General features: G+C 39.3%; 1 protein-coding gene across 3 annotated transcripts in view; it reads left to right on the top strand.

The window, feature by feature from the left end:
- The window catches only part of Chn1 (chimerin 1), a 153749-nt gene that overhangs the window by 30964 nt on the left and 102873 nt on the right, over positions 1-19912 (top strand). Inside the window, exons 1-3 of one of the 3 annotated variants that reach the window (XM_036183986.1) lie at positions 2602-2670; positions 14393-14431; positions 19101-19156. In XM_036183986.1, coding sequence (XP_036039879.1) covers positions 2640-2670; positions 14393-14431; positions 19101-19156 — 126 coding nt within the window. In that variant the 5' untranslated portion in view covers positions 2602-2639. Of the gene's footprint in view, positions 1-2601; positions 2671-14392; positions 14432-19100; positions 19157-19912 lie in introns of those variants that run through there. The other 2 variants (XM_036183987.1, XM_036183990.1) reach the window with 2 other exon arrangements.

The raw sequence follows: 19912 nt of genomic DNA, 5'->3' as shown, positions 1-19912 counted from the left end.
TCAGGGACATAAGTTGTATCTAGAAAAAATAGCTTTAAACAACCCCCTTCCCTTTTCATTGAGGTGAGCTGTATGTTACAGCTTCTTGCGTCCAAGAATGTAATGGGAAGGTTTGCATGAGCAGAAGGATTTTGTCTGTGTTGTCTGTTGGCTACTTCTGCCAAGGTGGTGAGAGGAAGCTTTGCTTAAGTCTTGAGTGGAAGGCCAAGCTGCAATTGTGAAAGCGAAGTTTCCAAGTTGGCTTTGGTCACATTTAGGAGGAGGCTTTGTTGGGCTGGGCTGTGGCTGCTGCTGAGAGGCTGAACAAAGCATTTAAAATACTCTTTCTGGAGGTCTTTGACTAGGGTTATCCGTGAGCATGGTAGTGCGCCATCTCAGACTCCCTTCCCCAACTTACCAACACTTCTAGGTTACTGTTCTCTGAAGAATTAAAGATAACCATCCTTGGGATTAAAAGTAGTTTATTTCTGTTGCAGATGGATCATGACACATCAGTTTTCAAGTTAGAACAGTTTTAAATGATTTCTTGTTGTTTTTTTTTAAATTTTTAATTTTGATATTATTTCTTCCTTCCCTTTGCCTTCTCCAACCCTCCCATGTATTCTCCTTCTCCCTTTCAAATTTATAGCCTCTTTTTTCACTAATTGTTGTTACATGCATATATATATATATATATATATATATATATATATATATATATATATATATATATATATCTCCTCCTCAGTCTGTATAATGTTACCATATGAATGTTTTCAGGACTGACAATTTGGTATTGGATACCCAAGTGGTGTGCTCTTCCCTGAGGAAAACGATTTCTCCTGCTCTGAGCATTCCTCAGTGGCCTGTCCTTTATGTAAAGTTGAGACCTTGTGAGAGCCCCCCATCCACATTAGCATGTTTCTTGATGTTGCCCTTGTTCAGGTTATATTTAGCAGTCATGTCAGTGAGACTTCCTTCATAGGTGTGGTTTCTGACATTACTGAAAGACTCAGGATCATAGCAAACTCCCTGGTCCTCTGACTCTTACAATCTTATGTTCCCCATCTTATGTTCCGTGAGTCGTAGGTGGATGGACCCAGTGGGACTGGGCTCCACAACTCTACATTTAGATTGGTTGTGATTTTCTGCAGTGGTCTCCATCTGTTTTGAAGAGAAGTTTCCTTGATAAGAGGTGAAGACTGCACTTATCTGTGAGTATAAGGACAAATAGTTAGAGTGTACTTGGGATTGTGTTGGTTTGGTAAAGTGGTGGTTGTACATTTTCCAAGACCAATGACTTCATGAGCCCTAGGTAATTGGCAAGTTTCTGAGACAATTTCTTTTTTGTTAAGTGAGTCTTAAGTCCAATTAGAAATTGGGCTTGTGCTGGGCAGTGGGTGCATACCTTTAATCCCAGCACTTAGGAAGCAGAGGCAGGCAGATCGTTATGAGTTCAAGACCAGCCTGATCTATATATTGAGTTGCAGGACAGCCAGGGCTATACAGTGAAACACTGTCTTGAAAAACCAAAAAGAAAAAGAAATTGGATTTGTATGCCCAACCCTACTGCACCTGTAGGGTTATTGTGCCATGATGGTCATTGTTGTGGTTCATAGATGTCATAGCTGGGTAGGACTGTTGGTTACTTCCCTCCTTTGGAAGTTTGTGTGGTGCCTTCTGGTAGGAGACTTTCAAGTCAGCTTCAACTCAGGGGCCTTTGCACCCTGTATCTGAAGTGTACAGTGTCTTCAGCAATATGGACATACCTTCCATCTATGGGGGCAGCCAAGGCAATAGCAATAGCCTGTGTATTCTGGGAGTCTCTGGACAACCCTGAGGGACAGCTCAAAAGAGGACTTCTCCTGCCTGGTAGTGGGTTTTTGATAGGTGGTCTTGGAGAGATCATTGTCAGCCCAGATGAGAAAAGTTCATTAAAACTATGTATGTATATTTATTTATACACAGATGTAGGTGTTTTATCTTTTTTGTAAATTGTTAATAGTATGAGTTCTTATGAGTTTCTCAGGCATCCTTATTGTTACTCTACCCTCTTCCCTCCCTCTTTTATAGTCAGCCCTGTAGACCAGGCTGGCCTCGAACTCACGGAGATCCATCTGCCTCTGCCTCCTGAATGCTGGGATTAAAGACAGACATTACCATGTCTGGCTGCTGTATTCAGTTTTATTTTTTATTTTATTTTTTTGTTTTTTGTTTTTCAAGACAGGGTTTCTCTGATGTAGCCCTGGCTGCCATGGAACTTGCTCTGTAGACCAGGCTGGCCTCAGACTTGGAGATCCATCTGCCTGCCTCTGCCTTCTGAGTGCTGGGCCACCACTGCCACTGTTAGGCAGCAGTGCTCTTGCTGGATGAGCCAGCTCTCCAGCCCTGTGTACCACACTTGTTATTGTTCAGTCGTCAACTGAAGGACCTCCATTGCTGTAAACAGAGCACAATGGACGTGGCTGCACTGGTGGAGTGGGATGGGAGTCCTCTGGGCACATGTCAAGGAGTGGGACAGCTGGGTCACGTGGCAGATGTATTTTTAGCTGTGTGAGACTTCTCCACTCTGATTTCTGTAGGAGCTGTACCAGTTGGCAGTGCTTGAACAGTGAATGACATTTCCCTTTCCCCGCAGGCCCTCCAGCATTTGTTGTCCCATGTTCTGTCCATCTTTGTCATCCTGCTGGGGTAAGATGAGACCTTGAAGTTACTTTGATTTGCATTTCCCTAATTGCTAGAGACAGTGAACATTTTCTTCTCTAATTTTTTGAGATATTCCTTTCCCTTTTTAAAATTTTTTCATTTTTATTTCTTTTATTTTGAGAACTCTATGTTCAGGTCCCAGGCTGAATGGGTCATCTGTCTGGTTGGTTGTTTGTATGTTCTGGATGTTCATTCTCTGTCAGATGAATAGCTGGCAGAGATTCTCTGCCATTCTCTGGGCTGCTGCTTCACCCGGTTGATCGTTTCTTTGGTTGTTTAGAAGATTTTTAGTGGGGTTTATGAAGTCCAACCTGTCAACTGTAGGCTTAATTGGTTTGGCTACTTCTAAGGATGAATTTAACTGACCCAATTTGGCCATGACTTTGCAGGCTGAATTTTAATTATTTCAGTTGAAATGTCTTCTTTCCACAGTTTGAATCATTTTCTAGGAAAAAGGTACAGTCAGGATGTGAAGTAGCTAGAAATTTAGCAAGTCTCAGTTTTAAATGCTTTCTCATTAGTTTAAAATTGTATATGCTATTAAGAGCCTTTTCTTTACTGTGAATTGTTTTCCAAGAAACTTCTTGTAAAGGTTCATTTTCTTGTGACTCTTTCAAGCACTAACAGTAACACTTATGTGGTATTAATTCTTTGAATGCTCTTGTTCTAAATGATCATATTGTTACCACAGGGTTTTGTGGTCATGTCATCATTTTGCCGTGTCCAGGTACTGTATAGAACAGAATGAAAGTGGGCAGGAACTCAGCATCAGCACCTGGCCATTTTAGATAAGACAGCACAGAAGACTGTTTTGGTTGTCAGTAGATGCTCTTCTTCGTGGACTTAGTTTAAAAATGAGACAGGGTCTTCTGTGTCCCGGCCAGTCTTGAATTCTCTGTGTAGCTTTAACAGGCCTGAACTCCTGCATCCACCTCTGAGTGCTGCATTTATAGTTGTACACCAGCTTACGGTTTATGTGGTGCTGGAGGGTAGAACCCGGGCCCTGTGCCTACCAGTCTACCATCTGAGCTGCATCCCCAGCTGCAAAATATTATTACGGAAGTCAGAATTACTCATTTTTAAATCAGGGGCAAACTGAACGAATATATTTAAGATGTTTAAAGTGTGAACCATTTGTGTAAACTTCATTTAAAATTGAATGTTGTCTTTTTTTTTTTTTTTTTTTTAAGACAGGATTTTTCTGTGTAACAGGCCTAGCTGTTCTGGAACTCACTTTGTATACAGGCTGGTCTGGAACTCACAGAGATCCCCCTGCCTGTGCCTCCCAAGTGCTGGGATTAAAGGCGAATGTTGTCCTTTTAAAGAATATCTGTTCTGTGATTTAAAAATTGTTTGGTTTGAATTCTAATCTGTTCTTCAGTGGACCATCTACCCTTTCAAATGGAAGGTTTAGCAAGTTTAACCTCACCAGAAGAGTATTCTTGTTTGTTTGTTTTTTGTTTTTTTTCGAGACAGGGTTTCTCTGTGTAGCTTTGTGCCTTTCCTAGAACTTGCTTTGGAGACCAGGCTGGCCTCGAACTCACAGAGATCCGCCTGGCTCTGCCTCCCAAGTGCTGGGATTAAAGGCGTGCACCACCACCACCACCACCACCACCACCACCACCACCACCACCACCACCCGGCAGGAGTATTCTTAAAAGAATAAGACATAATATGTGCTGGTACATAAAGCTGTATTTAATAAAAGAATGAGATCATTGAAGCAAATTTTCTTCAAAATTCAGCCATTTTTTAACATCTGTCTATATACTAGATACAAATAGGGTCTAATTGGATAATGTATAAAGATTCAATCATATAATGTTTTAATCTCAAAGAATCAGAACATTAGGGTATTTATAAATAGTTGGAGTACTGCCAACCACTACGTGAACACTTTTGAAAATGTCTCCTAAGTGACCCTAATGTTAATATTATAACATTATAATTTATAATATTATAAAAGAATTATCCTAGATGTTTTACTATAGATTTTTTTAAAAATTTCTACCTTTAGGCACAGATAATATCTTGAAATATTATATTATTTTGGGAAAATGGGTATCCTAAAAATACTTCTATGTACAGAAAAAGACAACATGGGAGATTCCATGTAGCAAAAATAATCTAACATTAAATCCTGTAAATGTTTACCTTTAGGTTTAAAAATCCATGTGAATTTTTAAAAAAAATTATAGCTCTAGGAGCTAATCAAAATCAAGGGAAATTATTAAGAAACTGTTGTTTTCTCTATAACACATTCTTGACATTCCACATCTTATAACAGGCAGTAGAAGACTCCAGAAGGAAGGTGGTGCTTTACTATGTGTAAGTTTATTAGAAAACGGACTGGTTTACTGAACCTCACAGTGGGAGAGAGCACATGTTCATGTTAAGAGCCTTGCAAAGCTCCTAGGCTTTGTTAAAGGAGAATTGCCTCAGTTTCCATGTTTTCTTTTCCTTTTGAATAGTTAAACTTGTAGTTTTACATTTCATTATTATTACCTCTGTGTGTGAGTGTGTGTGCACTGACACACATTCATATGGGGTAGAGGTCAGAGGGCAACTGGCAACAGCAGTTGCTTCTCTCCTTGCACCCTGTGTGAGTCCTGGGACCCTACTCAGGTCATCAGGCTTGATAGCAAACGCCTTTACCAGCCCTGGTCTTCTGTGTTCAGTGTTGGTTGGTTTGCTGCTGTTGTTTTTCTGAGTTAGTACAAAGGTAATAGTCACTGCATAATTTTTTAAAGAACATACAACTATTTTTTAAATTGTCCTTAGAGATACCTCCTTGACACTTCTGGAACCTGAGAAAACAGCACAGTGTCTGGGTTCTGTGGTTTAGATGAGGACCCTGGTTGAGAAAGCTGATTTAGAGTTGGCTCCTGTTACTGTTTCTGTAGATGTCTCCTGGTTCCCCTGTAGCTTCTCCACTGCCCTATCCATTTATACACATAGATATACACATACTCACATCTTTTTTATTTTTCAAAGTGAGGGGATTCATTTATGAGACAGTTAACCTAGTCTGTATTTTCAGTCTACTGTTTTCTTTCATTTGTGCATTGTGTCATAAAGGAGCGTGTCTCAGAACTCATCTTCGTATTTACCCACTTGATCCAAGGTGAAGCTTTTCTTCTACCTTCCTGGGCCTTGCTTAATGCTATGGGGTGGGATATATTGTTGTTGTTGTTTAATTATGATCCTGGGCATTGCTTAGCTTCTGTATTTTGGATGTTAATTCTTTGCCAGGCATATAGTTTATAAATATTTCCCCCATTCTATAGACTGTGTCTTCTTTCCCAATACTTATCACCTGTACCATGCCAGACTGTCTTTAGCAGCTGTTCATGGGTCATCTATTGTCTGGTTCCCATTCCCGGTTGTTCTCTAATGATGGGAGTCTGACGAATTTGTATTCTTGGTCTGGCTAGATTTTCTGATGCAATCAGAGAGATTTCAAGAGCTCTTAAGACATTCATGGAAATCAGAATCTGCTACTTTCTTTCACTGAGCTACTGCTCCATGCTAAGAGGAACACAGGGTTTCTAATCCTCTCTGCTCCCATTAGTTTCTTTGTATGTGTTTCCTATAAGGTGGAAGGTGTCTTACCCCACTCTGCCCTGTACCTGCAGTCCACTGAAGAAATGGTGGTTTAGAGTAATCATTTTCAAAGTGCAGACCAGGGACCCCGAAGGGTTCCTAGGATTGCTTTTCCCCCCACAGAATTCTTACAGAGTCAAAACTAGTTTTCATGGTAATTCCAAGACATTTAGCCTCCCTCCATCCTCTAGTTGAACGTCCAAAAGTTACTTGGCCTGCAGTGTTACAATGGGAAATAGATAGGGAAGTCTTGCTGTTGGATAACTAGGCTCAACATTAATGATTTGTAAAATGGAAAACTAGATTTTTTTCCCTTTTAGAACTTTTAAATTCAGTCTTTGACAATTTCTTGTCTGTATAGAATGCACTGATCACACACTCCACCCTATTTTTCCCACCTTTCACTCGCATCAACACCTCCTCTCCTCCCTGCAAGACTTCTTCCCACTTTCTGACTTTTTGTTTTGTTTTTGTGCCTTCAGCATAAGTATGGGTATGACTGTATCCACTGGACCTTGGGGGCTCACCAGTGGATACATCACTGACAACATGACTCTCCCTTCCAGAATCCATCCGCAGCTAATTGTTCTACAAAGACGATCAATTTTTGTTCTGAAAAGATTGTTTTTCATGAAAATATTAATATGTAACGATATTATTTATTATTGAGTGAAATGGTGTTCATGAGTGTGGGCACATGCTTACCGCTGCACATGGTTGAAATGAGAGAACAATTTTTTGGAATTTTGTTCTCTCCTTCCACTGTGAGCTCTGGGAATCAGACTCAGGTTGTCAGGCTTGCTTGGCAAGCGCCTTTAGTTGTGAGCCTGTGATATTTGTGTTTAGACTTGTCTCCTCCCCAAACATCTTATTGTATGTCAGTATTCCATGTCTGAAAATATCTGAAATCTGAAGCACTTCTGAAGATCCCAAGCATTTGGGATAAGGAATACTCAACTTAAATCAACAAATATTAACAGCCTTTTAGAATCCAGATTTCTGAAGCCAGAAATGTAGATGTAACCGTCTTGTTAAATAAGAAACACAGAGCCAATTGCAGAGTTAAAAGCTAAGAGGTCAATAGCTGAGAGCTGAAAACCTTACCCTTCACTGCTGCTCTGTCTTTCCTCTCTGCAAGAGACCTACTTCTGTGTGTCCTGTCTTTTCTATAGACTTTCTGTTCTGTTTTCTCATTGGTTGTAAACCCAGCCACATGACCTCCTCTTCACTGCCTATTTGTACCGACCTCCAGGTCTTCTGTGGTTGGTATTGAGATTAAAGGCGTGTGTCTACCTTTATCACTTTATTACTTTTATCACTGTCGTTGAACACACAGAGATCTGCCTGGCTCTGCCTCCCAAGTGCTTGGATTAAAGGCGTGCATCACTACCGCCCAGCTTCTGCTCTGACCTCAAGGCAACTTTATTGACATACAAATAAAATCACATTTCAATACAAATAAAATATCACTATACAGAAAGGTTGACAGGCACTGGTTTATAAGGTTTAAACTATTTTTAGAAACAGACTAACAGAAAGAGGAGTCTTATTATGTAGTAAAGGTATTTCCCAATTGTGATTGTTTACCTTAATTTCCAGCTGTTGGCATTTTGGTCATGTTTAGTCAGTCAGCCTTTGTCTGTCTGTCTGCGACCCCCATCACCACTACCTTAAGTACTAACTGTGGAACGCAGGGCTTCATGCAAGTGCTTCTGCACAGAACTATACCTTTTGCTTTTGATTATTATAAGTAATATTGCAGTGATAATGTAACCAGTATTATTTAAATGTTGACTTTTACAGTGATCTTAGAAATACAGAAACTGCCTTCCAAGGTAAGCAAAGAGAACTAGCAGACCTGTCACTTACTTCAGGACCGAACAGACTCCTTTGCCATGTAGTCAGTGTTCCAGATAGTTCCTGGGTTCCAGATACAGCCTCTCCCTGCAGGCAGTATCCTTTAGGTTTGAACCCCAAGAGGCCTCTTTAGATTCAGAGTTCCCCTTCCAAAGGCCAGAGAGATTGATAGAGTTTACCAGAACACCACTTCTCTTCCTTGTCTCTATTTCTGTTGGTGTGTGTATATGCACGGTGGTCAGAGGACAACTCAGGAGTCAGGTCCCTCTTCTTATCACGTGCTGTCTATGAGTTATCAGGCTTGCTGCCACTGAGCTCCTCCAGCATCTTGCCATTGTTTGTTTGTTTGTTTATTTAATTGGTATTATTTGCCAGAACTGAAGACCAACTCTGTTCTGTTGGTTGATAGGATGCTGTCAGACCATGGCCAAGACCACAGCAGTGACTCCAATGAGGGTCAAGATTGCAAGTATTTGGTTCCCCTTTTACTTAACAGTGTAGTGTGCCAGGAGGCTGAGGTCAGAGATATAGCATCTGCTTTATAGGCTGTGGCAGGTCTGTCCTTCCTAATAAGCGCAGAAGTCTTTTGTGGGGTTCTCAATTACTAGTTTCAATTAATATCTCTTTTTTACTTAAAATCTTTTATCTTTTGTTATTAAATTTTAGTTTAATAATTTCATACATATTTTATTTTTTGAAATTAAATATATAATTAATATAAATAATATAAATATATAATTAATATATTTAATCCAATTAATTTAAACCAATTAATCCCTAAAGACCAGTTTTCTTTAAGAGTTATACCTCTTCTTATTAGTAGGACTTTATGGGTTGCTTTTGTGTGACACAACTCTTTGATTTTAAATTTCAGAAATCAATAATTTTTTTGTTTTTGTTTTCTTTGTTTTCACGACAGGGTTTCTCTATGTAGCCCTGGCTGTCTTAGAACTCGATCTATAGCCCAGGCTGGCCTTGACCTCAGATGTGAGTCTGCCTCTGCCTCCCGAGTCCTGGGATTAGTGCTGTGCTGCCTGCCACCTTGTAGCCAGAAATAAATGATTGAGGTGGTTTTTTTTTTTTGTGTGTGTGTGTGTGTGTGTGTGTGTGTGTGTGTGTGTGTGTGTGTGTTTTGTTTTTTCCTTCCTGTAAGAGTTTAGGGTCCCCGACTTTGGCAATGATTCTATAAAAATGAAGAGGTTGTACAATAGGTTAGGGGTGTCAGCTCTCCCTAGGACACTGGTTAGCATTGTGAACTATTCTCAGTCAAGATGGGAAGTGGGGGGCTCCTCCTCAGGTAACTCAGCAAGAAGCCAGTGATTGGTGTAGTATAGGACTTCGGCTTGCTTGTTGTGAAAGGCTTATGGCTAGTAGACCTGGAAGCTGCGTTGTGATCGGCATAAATAGAATCCTTCATTTGTATGCCACCTGCCTTCCTATCTTTGTAACTAGTCTGTTGAGCTCACTTTTGAATCACCTGGGAGGCAGCCTTCTGAGCTGCTCACTGGTATTCAAACAAGAGGGCCAATAAAAGCTTTCTCCTTGTGGTCTTTTCTGGCTTGTGGTCTTTGTAGTTGGTAAGGCAGGCTTAGGTGCTAACAACAGAAAGGACAGGGAGGGAACAATTGTTAACAGTGCTGACAGCTGTTAGAGCAGCTGTTGCAGCAGGAACTTGATGCAGAAAAATTCCAGAGAGCAAAAACTGTAGAGAGCAAAGGTAGATGAGGAAAGGCAGGACACCGAGGAAGGTGGAGGCTGTGAGGACATGAGGACGAGAAGCTGTGGGCCCTAGTGGCTCAGAACTCCAGGCAGCTACCAGGACTTAAGGGCCAAGAGTTCTGATACTCAAGGCCCACGAGTTGTAACATAAGCCTTGTAGGAGCTGAGGGTCAAAGTCAGGGCTTAAGAACCACACCACAGGCCATTGCTGACTCTGCCAGTGGTAGCTGTGAGCCACAATGCTGGTTGCTAAATATAGGGTCACTAACAGACAAAGCCTAGAACAGTAAGCTTCTGAGTTTTGTCACTTCTGATACCAAGTGCAAGGTAGGGGCAGTGCTCCTGGATGACTTCCACAGTCTCAATTCACTAAAGACCACCAGAACCTACTGACTGATTTACTCCACGGAAAGGATGCAAATGAAGTTCAGCCCAGGCAGGAGATAGGCTTGAAGCAGGGACAGGACAGATAGAAAAGTGGAGATTCTGCCCTTTCTCCTGAGTGAGGACACATTGTTTTCCTTCATGGTATGACTGTTTCCAGGGAATGCTTCCACCTGGAAGAGAAGCCTTCCCAGTCTAGTTCCTCAGAACTTTTATGGGATTTTCCCACGTATACTTTGGGCCATTGGTACCCTTGTGGTTGGTTAACTGGTACCATACAAAAGCAACATTCCCAATTTGATTGCTACTCTCTGGGGAACCCAAGGCAAGCCTAGATTATTTCCTGGGAGATAAAGGCAAAAGCCATATTTCTCCATGTCCTTGGCTGTGACTTAAGTTCAAGAGGCTATAAAACAGGTTAGCGTGATCCAACTCTCCATAGGTCACTGGGACCGAGGTTAAGTATTCATAAGCATTGAGAACTTTAGAGGACTCTGCTTATTTACAGCCAGGATGGGGAGTGGGGAACACCTTCTCAGTAATTTAGCAAGAGGTCATTATTTGTACAGTATAAAACTTCTGGTTGGTTGTTATGTAAGTTCTGTGGTTGGTAGAACTGGAAGCTGTGTTGTGATTGGCATAAATACACTCCTTCATTTGCATGACACATGCGTTCCTATCTCTGTAACTAGGCTATTGAGTTAACTTTTTGAGTCAGCCACATATGGAAGTCAGTCTGGTTCAGTGTTCACTCTCTTCTATGCCCCATGTGACATCTTCTACATAGTAGATCACTTGTATGGTTCAGAGTTCAGAGTAAAAGGAGGCTGAGACATGGACTGTGATGGTTAGTTTTGTATCAACTTGACACAAGCTAATGTCATCTGAGAGGAGGGATTTTCAATTGAGAAAATGCCTCCATAAGATCAGGCTGTAGGCAAGCCTGTAGATTATCTTTTAAATTAATGATTGATGGGGAGGGCCCAGCCCATTGTGTGTGGTACCACTTGGGCTGGTTGGTCCTGGCTTCTATAAGAAAGCAGGCTGAGCAAGCAACTAGGATCAAGACACTAAGCAGCACCCCTCCATGGCCTCTGCTTGAGCTCCTGCCTTCGGATTCCTTGGAGTTTGAACTCCTGCCCTGCTTTCCCTCAGTGGACTGTGATTCGGAATATGTAAGCCAAATAAACCTTTTCCTCCTCAAGTTGCTTTTGGTCATGGTGTTTCCTCACAGCAGTAGTAAGGATGTGCCAAGATCTTGAATTTATACTCTGCTGTTAGAAACCCTGAGGTGGCTGACTACACATCATACTCCTAAAGACTCAATGACAAAATGGCATTTTGAAGAAGAGTTAGAGGCAGGTTTCCTAGTATTGAAAAACTTATATGAATTATGATTTTGTCTCATTCAAGCAAAGTTAATATAATTAATCCCTACAGCATGTGTTCATATTGTCAGGTCCAAAGGAAACTCTAATTCCCCAAACCCCAAAAGGCAGTCCAAGTATCCAGAAATGAGCTCAACCTGACTAGAAGGACTTCTGGTGGTTAGATAAAAGCCAGCCTTTCTCAGAAACTTGTGAAACTGGTTCCTGTCTATCAAAAGGAATCATTTCCTTTACCTCTGGCAGAAGGGACATATGGTTACATGTGGCTCCTATCCACATATCAAAACTTATTCTGGTCTCCAGGCTCCCTCAGTATCACAAGTACCTGTTACATACTTCCAAGTTCATGCTAACATCCTAGCCCTTCACTCTTCCCCTCTTCTAAACCCCTCAGCTTAGGCCTTCCCTTCTTTCCCACAGCTAACCCTACTATTCTTGATATGTTCGTCCTCCTTCCCTCCCTCTCCCTCTCTCCCTCTTTTCCCCCTCTCTCAATCCCCTTCCTCCCTCTCCTCTCCTCTCCTCCTGCTTTTCCCACTGGTTTCACTATTCTCTATTCCCTACTATTCTCTGTCGGAGAAAGCCTTGGCCATGTCCAGTCTTCTTTCTCATGCTACTGTGGACTTTTCCAGATGCCTTTGACTATTCTCTCTCTCATATCTACAGTAGAACCTTCCCTTAACCACACCATGTCATAAGTTGATACCCATATGTATGTGTTTCCACATAACACATTAAGGTTTTGTTTCAGTCTACATTTTTATTATTTTTAATTTTAATTTTTTTGAGATGGTAGCACTGTCTAGCCTTGACTGGCCTGGAACTTGCTATGCTGACGAGGCTGGACTTAAACTCCTAAAGAGATCTGCCTGCCTCTGCCTCATGAGTGTTAGGATTAAAGGTGTGCGCCCCCACACCTAGCCTTCATTACCATTTTTTAAGTTCACCTAAACTGGATGGTTTCCTAAGTAATTGCTTCTTGTTTATAGTCAGTTTTCACAGTTTGCAGGATGTGTATTTGTAAACTTGCCTGCTTACTAACTTTTGTTGGTAACCCTGAAACAATTACTCAACATTTTCTAGGTCATTTGAGAGTGTTCTTAGAGCTGTAGACATTGGAGCCCTTGGCCTACCTGTGTCCGGCTGCAGTCAGGCCTTTTCTCCTCCTTTCAGCTTTCCTTTTGCAAAGCATTCTTTTGTGGTCGGTTTTGTGGCATTTCTGTCAGTGATTTTTTTCTCTATAAAATGCCTGTGGTGTTCCTCAATGTGAGAAGGCTGTGATCTGGCTCAGAGAGAGAGTATACATGTCAGATACTCATAGCATGAGTTCTGAGGGCTGGGAGTTCAGTATTAACCAGTCAACTGTGTACATTAAGGAGTTTCTAAAGAAAAACACACAAAGCAAGGCTGTGTACTGATTGCTTGATGAAAATGCTATGCAGAAACCCAGAATCTGATCTCTGTGCTTCTCCTAAGAGGTGTGGTTCATTATTTCTTCTAAATTTAATGTTGTGGAGACTTCATTCACTGGAACTACAGCAAATAAGGACAATGAGCTAGTATTTGCTGTGTGACTCATTATTTACTTATTCACTCAGCTTTTCTTGTTCTTTAAGCAGACGTATTTTAATACTTCTCCAGGTTGCTAAGCAGTTTTTACATAACTCAAGAATTTCACATTTTATGTCCTAAGTGCATGTTGGTAGATTTGCTCTGTCCCTCTGACACAAGAGTGTTTGTGTGGTTTATAATAACATATCATAAGTGTGATATTGCATTTTAAAGGTTGGGAGTTGAGAGCTGAATGTTTTGATTCTGTGATGATCATTTTACTTAAGCATCAGGTTTGCCCTCAATAAACTTTCCAGGATTTTCTTGCTTCCTTGGGGACAAGAATTCCTAATGGGTTCATTTTAGATGCCAGTAGAGACAGGTGATGTGACTGGCTGTATCTTTCCACATCAGAAATACTCTGTGTCTGTTTATTTGGCACCAAAGCCTTGCAGAGGCTATTGCTGGCAAATGACTCCTTAGTTGTCCATGGTCAATGAGAATCTAGAGCACACTTGGCTCTTTGCCTTTCTCTGTTACTTTATCTCCTTCCCTTCATATGCCTGGCTTTCCATCTCCTTCCGCTGCATCCTTAAACTCAAATAGAGTGAGCGAAATGGACTTGAAGAGCAGATGTTCACATCCTGTTCTTTGTTGGTCCCTGGGGACATTCTCTTCCATGGGAGCATTTCTCATTTCCTGGTTTTGATTGTCCAGGACATTTGACGACTAGCATTTGTTCCCTGCACTCTCCTCTCTTCATGTTAGTAATTAACTAGTTATACAAGAATCCCCAAAAAGTAACGGGGAAAAACAGAGAAACATCTGTGAAGGTTAACATTATGCAGTTAATTGGATTGGAAAGGGAAAATTTTAATGATTTGAGGAATTTTTTGATGAAATAAGCATTAAGCCTAAACAGTGGCTTTCTTGACTATTACTTGATGGATATAAGGAATGATTATGAAAAATCAACTGATTTTTTTATGTTGTACAACTGAGTAGACACAATAACTTTTAAAAAAATTTTTTAGAACAGTATTTTAAGAAAGTAAGAATCAAGGGTAAAAAAACAGTTTGCATTTTAGTGCCTTGCATTAGAACTGAAAAGACACAGTCAGTATAGGTAGCATGTGAATTAGTGATTGAAGCATCTAACTTAAATATAACTTCAGTAATATTAATATGGTAATTTATTCTTTCAGATACGGATGAATATAGACCTCCTGTTTGGAAATCTTACTGTAAGTATACAAGTAAATTTAATTGTATGGATTATAGTGTTTTTATAAGTAATGTAATTATTCATAGCAAAGTTTGGGATTAATATAAAAGGGATATTTATGGTAAAATGTGTTTCTACAGAGCTCTATGTGGTTTAATGTCTAGAATGCAGCTCATCTGTTTTAGTGTACAGAATCCCATGTAGTGGAGTTTGAGATGACTTTTGTGAGCAGCCGATAACACTAATGCATGGAGAAACTAATAATTTGAGCAATTTAATTATTCTGATCTCAATTCTTTATGTAACAAAAGGGATATATATGATAAATGAGGGAGTCTATCTTCAAAGAAAAATCAGTAAACGAAGTAAAAGAAAAATGATTTTAAAATTGCTTTCTCAAAATATAAAAGGGGATAGAGAGAGACAGAGTGTGTGTGTGTGTGTGTGTGTGTGTGTGTAGCTGACAGTTCTGTTGACAGTTTTAGATTAACGGTGAATTAAGAATATTCTTTGGATGTGACTTAAAAATCTAGTTATTTAAAAAAACTTTTCACAATTTAATCAAAATTTGTACTTCACTTTTTGTATTATGCATATTAAACTTAAGTAGGTGATTAATGTAAAATGTTGCTGTGTATGTTGGATTTTGGTAGGGTATGGTGGGCTGTGAACATCTTTTCACAGTGTGAATCTCTTAAGAAATTAACATGTGGTGATTCTTTAGAGATACTTGTTACATGTTACTCCTTACTTTGATTGTCTGTACTTGCAGCAGTGTGTCTGCACGTGTGCACATGTGGGAGTTGATTCTCCCCTTCTGTGTGCGTTTCCAGGATTCATTTTAGGTAGCTGGGCTTGGCCACACTCTGAGCCATCATGCTGTGAGTCTTTGAGACAATTACTTTACCTCTGTTCTGGGTGTTTTCCACTTTGGGTTCAACTGAACTTATAAAAACACAGAAACATAAAACCTTAAAAGTATAAACCAGTATGGAAACAGAATTGTTTAGCACACTTCTCAAATGTAAACTAAAAGTCTTAACATGATAATTAGCAAGGGAGTGCAGTCTAGGGACTGTGAGGAAGTAGTGGGTAGGAGGTAAATGTGCCTTGGAGAGGGTAGCTCAGAACTGGCTCTACTTTGTGTTGCCACAGACCACTCTGGGTCTACTGGTGTCACAGCTGAGTTTGTTTTTTAAGAGAAATGGTAATTTCCTACTGCTTTTATTGTTGAAACAAATTGAAATTTGAAAGCAAACAAACTATATGTGAGCTGATTTTGACTTTAAGATACTAATTTGTGATCTCTGAATTTGATTGTTGTTATTGCTAGGGACTGAAAATTTCATTAATAATCACATAAGCATTGACACTTCTAACATGACTGAAAATATGTTAGGTTCTATAATTGTGTGTCCTGTCATCTTGAATTTAGCTAATAACTTCCCACAAATAAGTTAATGATTGCCAATTTAAATTCAGCTGTTTAAATTCAAATTATAAGAAGTTTTAAACTAAGGAAGAAATTCCTGAATTAATTACTTTCTGTCTTATTTTAAAATACTTATTTATTTTGGAAGAGAGCAGGCGTACAGTCTTACTATGTAGACTAGGCTGATTTGGTACTCACTATATAACTCAGACTGGACTTGAACTCATGGTAATCCTCCTGCCTCAGTCTTATAAGTTTTGCATTTATAGATTTGTACCACCACGCCTGGCTCATGTGTGTGTGTGTGTGTGTGTGTGTGTGTGTGTGTGTAATTATGAGTATTGTTGTATCACTGTTGTTCTTTGTTTTTAGAGACAGGGTTTCTCTTTGTAGCACTGGCTGTCCAGGATCTTGCTCCATAGACCAGGCTGGCCTTGAACTCAGAAATCCGCCTGCCTTTGCTTCCCAAGTGCTGGGATTAAAGATATATGCCACCACCACCTGACATATTGTATATAATTTTTAAATGAAAATTTTCACAGATGTACTATGAATCTAAACTTGCTGTATTTGGCTATAAAATGCCTAAATACATATATACTTTGCATATTACTTCAGGAGGTGTTTTATCTAGAAAATTTTCTCCAAATAATAGAACCATGCCTTTTTGGACAATTAGAAGCACTGAATGAAAATCAAAATAACTATACACAATTTAACACTAGGAAAAACACAGGGGTGAATCCTTCACTAGTTCTTTTGTGTGACATTGTCACCCTTTTATTCTTGTTGGCTCATCTTACTATTTACTTACTAGACAGGCAAATGTTTACTAATTATAACCAGAAACTGCAGTCTGTGTGCTTGGAATCACATTTACTTTGGTTCTAATGGTAATTTTTTAATCTTCTTGACTATGACTCAGTTGCCATAATTGGAGTTTTATAGGTGACATTACTTTCTAGAACATTTTATTGACAAAGGAGACAATAAATCTTTGGGAATTACAGACAAGAGCAGGCATGTGAACTGGATTTTCACCTTGTCATTGTACTTAACAGTAAAGGGGCTACGGGCACGGAATGTCTGCATAGTGTTTGACATATAGCTCTTGGATTGATGACACGTCCTCACTGTCAGGACCAGTGACTGCAGTGCTCTTTCTTCCCCTCTGCATCTCAGTTACCCCACACAGTATCCTTTAACCTCTAGAGTCACCGATCACATGAGATGTTTAAAACGACTTGAATGTACCAACCCAGGGATGAAGAAAAAAAAGCCAAGGAAGACATTTGTATCAGAATTTCAGACTTTTCTGAGGAAGTGGGTTTTTTTGTTTGTTTTAGTTTGAGGTTTTGTTTTTGTTTTTGTTTTTGTTTTGTTTTTAAATACTAGAAAGTAAAGCTGCAGGAGCCAGGCGTGGTGACATATGCCTCCCAGCACTTGGGAGGCAGAGGTAAGTAGATAGATCATTGAGTTTGAGGCCAGCCTGATCTACAGAGAGAGTTCCAGGACAGCCAGGGCTACACAGAGAACCTCTGTCTCAAACAGAGCAAACAAACAAACAAAAGTAAAGCTGCAGCTTCTCAGTTATTTTAAAAATATTTTACTGTATTATTTTTGAGATTATGACATAATTACATCATTCTCCCTTCCCTTATTCCCCCAAACCCTCCTATATACCCTCCTTGCTTTCTTTCAAATTCATATCCCCTTTTTCGCCAATGGTCGTTATATACATATATGTATATATTCCTAAATATGAAAATACACCCTGCTGAGTTTAGTATTGCTGGTGTGTATGTTTCAGGACTGACCATTTGAGATTGATAACCAACTGATATGCTCTTCCCTGGGGAAGGTGTTCCCCACCTGCTCTCACCATTCCTTAGTTGCCTGTGTTCAGTTCCTTTGACATCATAGCATTATCCAGGTACTGTGTCCTAGTGGTGACTTAAACATGCATCATGAATCAGACATTACTGTAGCGAACTTCTTATTTTAATATCAGTTATCAACATATAATACTCTTTATGATACTCCTGTCTACCAAGAATTATAGTCAGTGTTTCATGTAGTAAGTAGCAGTAGAAAACAGTGATGTGTTCTGTATTTATTCTAATTATATAAGTGTCTAATTGTATATATTCATATATATTCCCATGATATATATGAATTACAGTGGCCAGAGATGGAAAGTATAAAATGATACTTCATTCAAATGAGTCATGCATGCATTGTCTGAAGTCCCAGATTTTTGGGTAGTTTGATGATGTTGACAAACTAAGTATTTAATTGTAGTATTAACTTAAGTTCATTTACCTATGATTGCACATTTAAAAATAGAAAAAAAATAATCTCAAGACATAAACATATTTACATGCTTCCTCTGACAGCCACGAATCTTGTTTATTCTCATTTTTGAATATAAAACCTAATGTGAGGCTGGAAAAGGTCATGTTATCAGTTCAAATTTTATTGATCATTTACAGATACCCTAAAAATTATCCATTCTTTGGCAAAGTGTTTCAGTGTCTATTTCTTTCTTTTGCTGAATTTGCCCAAATTGAATAAGTCCTAGTAACTTGGTCTTTGAAATTGTGTTTAAGGAGATTGTATCTGAAAATAGATGTCCACAATATAAATGAGGGAGAAAGTAGTATGTATGTTAACTTCTGACCTGTACCTCCGTATTTTAGTCCCATGTTTGACAGTAATGTACTGTAAGAAGTGTAAATGTTATTGGTTTATATTAGGAAAAACAAAGAGTAGATTATAGAGAAGAATGTAAAAATTATAGCCCCAATTTGTTCTAGAACAGTGGTATCAGCTGTATCTTTTAATACAGTTCCTCATGTTGTGAACACTAACCATAAAATTATTTTCATTGCTATTTTGTAACTCTAATTTTGCTACTGTTATGAATTGTAATGTAAACATCTGTGTTTTCTGATGGTATTAGGCAACCCCTGTGAAAAGGATCATTTGATCCACAAAGGGGTTATGATCCACAGGTTGAGAACCATTATTCTAGAAGATATTTGTGTGGATTACGATTTTTCTGCTTGTGTTCTCCTAAAATTTGGTAACTTTAATTTGGTTGACAGTCTTTGTTTTGTTCATAACAAATTTTTATTCAGCAACAAATATAGGATGGTAACTTTTCTTATAAGTATAAAAAGCAGCCAATTTATTCTAGTATGTTCCTAAATTCTATATAAGGGAAATTGACCCTTTGCTGTCTACCTCCTTGTAGTATACCAGCTGCAGCAGGAAGCCCCTCATCCTCGAAGGATCACCTGTACTTGTGAGGTGGGTGTGACACAGTCGGTACAGCAAACGGCCTTCCGTTCTTCTGTTTCCCAAAACAGACCTTCCTTGGAGGCCTGTTTGTGGGTGTGACCATTCACTCCGATTCATTTTTATTAATAGTCTCATTAGACATATGTATGCTGCTTACAATATTATATATAACATGTTTGTATAGCTTTAAATACTATAACTTTCTTTAGCTAATTACACATTCTTACATTTTAAAATGTTTTATTTCTCATTTCTGATAGTGAATTTGAGAGTATCATTGTAGGATAATTTAACAAAATGAACCAAGATTGAGCCAAGCATGTGGCCTTTAATCCCAGCACATGGGAGGCAGACCCCTGAGTTCTAGGCCTGCCTGTCTATATAGCAAGTTATACACACACACACACACACACACACACACACAGAGAGAACACAGAAGGGGCGAAGGGTAGTTATGGGTGGATGTGATGTAAATACACTGTATATATTTATGAAATTACAAAGAGTAAAATGAAAAAAGCACTTCAACAAAATACATAAACAACATGGATAATTTTCCAAGGAAAGATATTTTGTATTATATGAAAAGATGCAAACACTTCCCCCTAACACACACCCACAATACCCAAACAAAAAGCTCACAAAAAATCATGGAGTCAATTTTGTGTTGGCCAATAACTCTTGGGCATAGGGCCTGTCCTGGAGTGTGGTTGGTATACCCAGTGAAGAAAACTGATTTCCCTTGGCCAGTGGGTGTCAATTGCA

The sequence above is a fragment of the Onychomys torridus genome, chromosome 4, assembly GCF_903995425.1.
Source record: "Onychomys torridus chromosome 4, mOncTor1.1, whole genome shotgun sequence".
NCBI classification, from domain to species: Eukaryota; Metazoa; Chordata; class Mammalia; order Rodentia; family Cricetidae; genus Onychomys; species Onychomys torridus.
Note: the sequence above shows the minus strand (reverse complement) of the source record. Positions and strands in the feature narration are given on the sequence as shown.